This window comes from Beta vulgaris, chromosome 7, assembly GCF_026745355.1.
Source record: "Beta vulgaris subsp. vulgaris cultivar EL10 chromosome 7, EL10.2, whole genome shotgun sequence".
Classification (NCBI taxonomy): Eukaryota; Viridiplantae; Streptophyta; class Magnoliopsida; order Caryophyllales; family Amaranthaceae; genus Beta; species Beta vulgaris.
The window spans coordinates 26,738,201-26,745,095 of NC_079208.1; the positions used below are offsets into that span (position 1 = coordinate 26,738,201).

A 6,895-nucleotide genomic window follows, 5' to 3' on the forward strand; every position below is an offset into this window, starting at 1 on the left:
CTCGTAGCAGACGTCATACGAGCACTTGAGCATTTATCAAGTGCTCCGGTTGTATTAAAAACCGGAGCACTTGTGAATATTATATGCTCAAAATAATTCAAGTGCTCCGGTTGTTAAGAAAATCAAGTGCTCCGGTTTTTTCTTATCAACCGGAGCACTTGGCTATTTTTTTTAAAAAAAAAAAACCACTGCTACTGCCAGCATGCAAGCTAGCAGCAGCCAGTAGCATAATATAGTAATAAAATTCATTAACATGCCTTTGCTCTAGAAGTTAATGATTGCTTGCGAGGTTTTCAACATGCCTTTGCTCAAGAAGACATTCACAACTCAACTTAGTCAAATATTTCATTTACTACTCAAAGAAAGTTTGCTGCAAATTCACAACATGGGAACAATCTCTAAACCAAAGTAACATTGCAAAAATTTGGATCCAACTGCAAAAACATTCACTATGTGTAAACAAACTACGTATGTCAAAAAGCCCCCGCCATTCAAAGACTGCTTTTCCACAACCATGAGCAGATACTTGGCTACTTAGATTAGGACCTAACTAAACAATGTGTCATAGAGAGCCATGAGATTGTTCTGTCCAACAGCAGCACATGCTTTCCCATCAAGTTCAGCTTGCGGCTTTTGCATATCAGCAAAACTGCAATATTGACATATTCCTTGAAATTACCAAGTGATAGATTCCTTAACATAAATTTTAATAAAAGAAGAAGGCTGGAAAGTTTATAACCACATCTTCAACTTGTTTCATTTGCACAAAACCAACATATATAATTCAAAATGATGCAAGAATATTCACACACCAGAAAAAAGGGATTCACAAAGTAGCGATTCTATCTAATTCATATCCGCCAAAAATTTTTACCAGCAGAAAGGTGAATTTTAGTAGTATTCATCATAAACTTCTATAGCAACGCCCTAAACTATGGCAATCTGATATGACAGTGGTAACAGTTCAAGTAGTTATTATAGCGCATCCCCATTATATCTATGTTGGATTGTTCCTAATATAGACTCAAACAAGTCACGTCATAATCTAATTATTAAGCTATACCTAAGCCTCTGACGACCAGCACCAGACGGGACCAAAATTACTTCATACCCATCAAGGTTCAACTCCTTAAGCTGTACATTAAACAAAAAAGAGTGGATTAAATGTGAGGAAGATCCACCAGATATTATAATCAGGTGAAAGAACCTACAGATGCTAACACAAGGTAAAACTTGGAAAAAAAAACAAGTTACTTTACCTGCTCACAAAGTGCACCTAGTCTTCCAAGTGCCATCCTCCCATCACTCCTTGTAACAACGGCAGTTCCAACCTGTTAGTAACAAACGACAAAATCAATATCCAACAGTCGGTACCTTCTATCTTATGTACTTACATATTAGCTGCCACCTTCTCCCTTGAAATCAGATGGAGAATCCCGAGGTTCTATATATAGAGCAATATATTTGTTTGAAATCAGATGGATGTATTTGTACTATATTCTAAATTTCTAACTGGAGTATATTCTAAGATAGAACCATATGTATGTAAGATAAAGGCATACGAGTACATCTGTATCAGTTCTAGTATAATGAAGATAGAGGCTACTTTTCTTTCCTAAGACCACTTTGAACTCACACAATTAACATGGATATAAGGTCATGACTTTGCAAGAGGGAATAAAGTACAGAGACATTGACAACAATAACCTCCATGTTCTTCATAAGAATAATATGTGCCATCTTACTGATCCTACAAGTTTAAAAGCAGCTCTTTACAAGTTACACAGACACTTCAATTTTACTCTTCTCAATCTCTCCTTCCATTTTATGTTTTCTGTTTCTGAGATATCACTTAAATAGTTGGAGATCAGGGAAGGGAAGAACAGCAAAATGCATAGCGAAAGGGGTAAGTATGTAATGTCACCTAAGCTCGCGATCAAGAGGGAGATGGTGTATCAGTAAAAACAGTTGGAATTGATGCAGCTGATTCAAAAGAGTGAATTCAAAAAACTCCCTCCACCTCCAACTGTAAGAAACCTATGTTTCATAAACTTCTTGTTGGTAAACCTTGCTAATATTTATTGTAAACTAAATTTTATGTTTCATAACATACTAATCTGCCAAATATGATGTATGGTTTTGAATGATTATACCTGTAACAGAATAGATTAAGTATAACCACTTTAGTATATAGTTTGATCAACTAATTAATTATGTAAGTCTTGCAGCAAACATCAATGCCAGTTCATGTACAAATGCAGTGTCCAGTACTTCAAAGAAATAAAGTGCCTTAACTACTAAAACTAGAAAAAGTATCAACAAAATAAAATACAGAATAAAAAGAAACTCAAACACACCAGACTTCAACAGCAGCGAGCCCTTTAGCTCGGTGTCGTGTACCAACTTTTTGAGCAAATTTTCACAACTGAATAACAGTACATAAATTTGAAGTTCACTAGTTTTATGCCATTCACTTGACTCCTAGTTCAGCATGATGAACTACACTTCCTGATAAGTCTATTATTTTTTGTCATCTTTTCTTTCACCAAGAACATTGTTTTGCAACTTGCACAAAGTTTATTCCTGGCAACATCTATTATATGACTACAATCATATCATTCTAGGGCCAAAAATAGTGTCCCCCCCCAGGTAAGTGTCACCTACAAACAACATAAATGGAACCTACAGACTTGCCAATCTTTTGCTATGGATCTAGTGCCAACAATAATAAATGGCTATCATCAATATGCTACTCCTGACAACTGCATGTATTCAACTACACTCATCCAAATAATCAAAGTAAAAACAAAAAATAGAAAATAATTTCCAATAAGACCATTCTCCACTTCAGGCCATTTCCCATACTATCTTTTTTAAGAAAGACTTCCTAAATATCTGTTCTCCATATTCTTGACTATATACAAAATCCACATTTCAGTTTTCCATAATTCAACTTGTTTTATAAGATAGGTATATAAAGGTATAATCAATGAAGCACCCCAAATAACACCGAATCAATCTATGAAAATGGCTAAATATCTAAATAATTAAAACATGACTATGTGGGGATATTTATGTTACCTCAATTGAGGTGGGGACCACTACTCTCCCATTCGCGTATATATCTCTAAAATCCTAGAAATTTATAGTTTTTCATAATATATTAACAAGTTACTCTTCCTAAAGGTCACTTATAAAGTTACCCCATATCTCCACCTTAGTCATTCAAGAAAGACTTTGCAAGATACAATTGACTTTTCTACCCACACCAAAACCAGCAAAAACTCCATCACTAATTAAATTAATATCAAAGTCCTTTGGGGATCTTGTTAGATTTGTCTCAATATGCCAAGTCCTTTGGGTACAGCTTGAAAACGTAGGAAGTGCATAAATAGCCTACACATCAAGATACACATTCCAACACTCTTCTCGTCACCCATTATTATGACCAAATAAAACCAAAGCTTACATGGATACACATCCACTGGTTTTTCTAACACCCAGATAATCCATGTTTTCCTATTAGAAAACTACCTCCTCGAAATGAAAAGCAGCCTTCTAAACAACACATGTTATAGCACAGATACCAGCTCTGTTCTGTCTACAGAGAAGATCAAAATGCATATGGTCTACACGAAGAGTTACATACCCAGCTGTTACCTGTCTACCGAGAAGGAAATGTACACACTTTCAATTACTCACAAACATGAACAGAGATGTATCTTCACTCGCCTATTTGATATATATATTTCTAGTTTTTACATTCATAGCTTGGTGCAATATGAGGAAATCACCTGCTCAGCGATGCTTGCTGCTTCTGCATATGCATCCTGGATATTCTCTGCGAGCCTGTGAAGAAATATATTTGAAATTCCTGCCGCAGCAACAATGAATGGCCCAGTTGCTAAAGTTATGAGAGCAATCTGCCAACAATTGATAAATCCAACAACAAGACCTCTGAAAAATGTCGCCATATTGTGGATATAATTCCCAACCTGATGCATGAAAGGGCAGATTGTTAGAAGCCAAATGAAGATAACGCTTGAATTCATAATGAACCTATAAACCATTGAGGTTTACCTTTTTACTCAATGCTGATTGAATAAGCAGCACATCACTCAAGACTTGACTAACTATGTCTCCATTATTCCCATATGTGTCGAAAAAACTCATATCCTGATTCAGCAAGACTTGCACATACTTGGACCTAATTACAGCAGTCTGTCATTTGCCACTAAGAATCCAACAGGTGACCTCTGTTAATCGGAATATGTTAGCATTGTGACTTGAATGGACATCAATGATCTAAATTGTATGTAAGATTAATCACAAAGGCACAATTGATCAAAATCATAAACTTACCAATCCACCCTGCAGCAAAAACACCTGCAGCAACATAGACAATCCTGAAAGCAAGTTGCACCAAGATACAACCCGATCAATAAAAAAAATCATACCCTATGTCGTCCAAAAATGAATTCAAACAGTGTCCTACAATAATCTTTGATCTCCCTGTTTTATAATTTTCAGATTAATCCATCTAGAAATCTAAGAGATTTGATGTGACTCACTCGCATTTCTTAGCGAATATATTTTGAGTCTAAAGCTATTTGATTATTATCTTAATGAATTGGTTAAACCCCATATACCTTGATTTATTGATTCTAGGAAGCACCAATAACCAAAATAAAAATAAAAAAACAAGATTAAGTATCCAATTTACTTTAGGAGTTTATGCTTTTTGATTCACATGAATTCTCGTGCATAATACCCACTCAAGAATACATAAAATAGTGAGTTCATGATGAATTTAGAATTATCTTGCATATTTGCTTGGTTATTTCCTTTGGATCAATTGGGAATCTAAGGAATAGAACACGCAATGGTTTCACACGTCATCAATATGATGCTAATACAAGGTTCCTTTGGAAGCCTATGGGAGTAAAGCTTACGCTTCTCATGCTATAATTCTTACTCTTCTTGCTCTTTGAGTGTAGAGTAAGAGAGAGTTGCATGGTCTATCACTAGGCCTGCATCGCTCTAATGCTCTAAGCCTGTGGCCTATCACTATTGAATATTGATTGAGATATGGTCCAAACTACAGAGCGGAAAATAGATAGATGGGTAAGAGTTGTGGTGCTAGGTACGGGGAAAGGGTGGAATATAGAACCTTACGGGAGGACACCAGAAACAGCTTAAAGTATGTAATTATCAGCAAAAACAAAATCACATAAAAGTCAGAGCTAAACACTTCGTAACGGAGTCTATCCATTCTGTTGTTTCAGGACCTCCAAAAACAGCAAAAACAGTACATAAAATGGGCTCTTATCATCTATTTTAATTTGATGTAAACACACAAACAATTAACTCAAAGCTATGGTGCACTCTTCTTCACAAGACTATTCTATCTTAGCTTCTTGTGAGGCTGTAAAAACCTCTCATGGCTAGTAATACCTGAAAAATCACCCTCCAACATCTAATGAAGAAGAAGTACTACAACATCATAGATAAGTTCTACATTAACCCTCATGATCAACACTTTCTAAGGTAAAGGCATTCATTCGTCTAGCACCAGACAGCACAAGGAAAAGCAAACATATAAACAAAAATATGCGAAGCAGAGAGACCATATAGATGATGCTACTATAAAAACTAAAATAATTGTTTAGGAGGAACACAGCAATCAGGCACATTCTGATTTTTTTTATGCTCAACAGAAAATTACGCTTGCACTCTCATCCTTGGGCACAACTAGGCTATGGCATTAACCTCATCATTAAACTTCAGCCTTCACAAAAGTTTAGCAGAAGCTCCACATATAATCACAGGAAAGTTCTTATGCCCAAAAAGTTCCACTATCCTACTTACACGCCTCGGACATATAAAGGCAACTTTCGAAATTACCCCATTAACAGTTCCAATACCATAGTTTAGAAAATCTCAAAATCTAATAAGGGTATACTTTTCTAGGTCATCTACTAACCTCTAGCTAAAAACTCACTAAAAATTAGAAAAAAATACAAATCAAATACTTGATCATCTACTTACTACTACAACAGAATTGTGATGCTTTTTCCTAAATTCCAATCTCATGCATCATGACCTCAAATAACAAGAATAAATCAACAAAATTAATATACATAATCTTTAGCAAAAGAAGAATTAATTAACATACCTGAATGAACCTAGTATGCAAGTCCTCAGAAGAAACAGATGACGTCAAAGAAAGAAGCTGAATAATCTCAGAAAAATAATGAAGGAATTTAGGAATTTTTCAAGTTGCTGTTTTGAAAAAGTACCTCTAAAGTACAAGAAGGAATTTTTCCACCAGATGCTGCAATCCAATGGATGCGGTTGTTGTATCTTAAGATACCAGGTTATCATTAAGAGACAATGAAGCTAACTGATCAGCAGCATTGCTACCTTGCTGCGCCGCTACGTTCCTCAGATAGAGATGGAAATGGATCGGGTTCGGGGCGGGTGGACCATCACCCGCATCCATCACCCGCCTCCATCCACCCCACCCGATCCATCCATCACCCGGTCAAACATCCACCCGAATCCATCCATCCATCACCCACGGGTGAAACGGATGGATCGGGTGATAATCGGATGAACTATGTTAAAAGCAAAATAATAAAAAATATCAATAACATAAATAATTAAATCCAAATCCAAACTTCAATTAATTAAATTACACCGACACAAAGTTCAACATTCAACAACATCAAATAATTAAAGAGTCAAATAAAGTTTAGCCTACATATGGCAATATCTTAATTCATTATAAAAGTCTGAAATAAATCAGTAGCAAGTAGCAACATAACAATACAGTAGCAGTAGCACAACACAAGCATTACAGCCACAACAAGACAGCAGCAGCACAACACCACCA

The 6,895-nt window shown here is 35.8% G+C and overlaps 1 protein-coding gene across 2 annotated transcripts; it reads right to left on the reverse strand.

Moving 5' to 3' along the window:
* Positions 1-327: 327 nt before the first annotated feature.
* LOC104899073 (ABC transporter B family member 6-like) lies at positions 328-6,449 on the reverse strand. 2 transcript variants are annotated; one of them, XM_048648363.2, is made up of 7 exons: positions 6,300-6,441; positions 4,363-4,386; positions 4,081-4,256; positions 3,795-3,995; positions 1,260-1,331; positions 1,064-1,134; positions 328-649 (listed from the first exon to the last, which is right to left on the reverse strand). In XM_048648363.2, the coding sequence occupies exons 3-7, from the start codon at positions 4,171-4,173 to the stop codon at positions 547-549; spliced, it is 540 nt and encodes a 179-aa protein (XP_048504320.1). In that variant the 5' UTR covers positions 4,174-4,256; positions 4,363-4,386; positions 6,300-6,441; the 3' UTR covers positions 328-546. The 2 variants fall into 2 exon arrangements, with proteins under 2 accessions (XP_048504320.1, XP_048504319.1); XM_048648362.2 differs by having other exon boundaries at positions 4,363-6,449.
* Between the last annotated feature and the right edge of the window lie 446 nt (positions 6,450-6,895).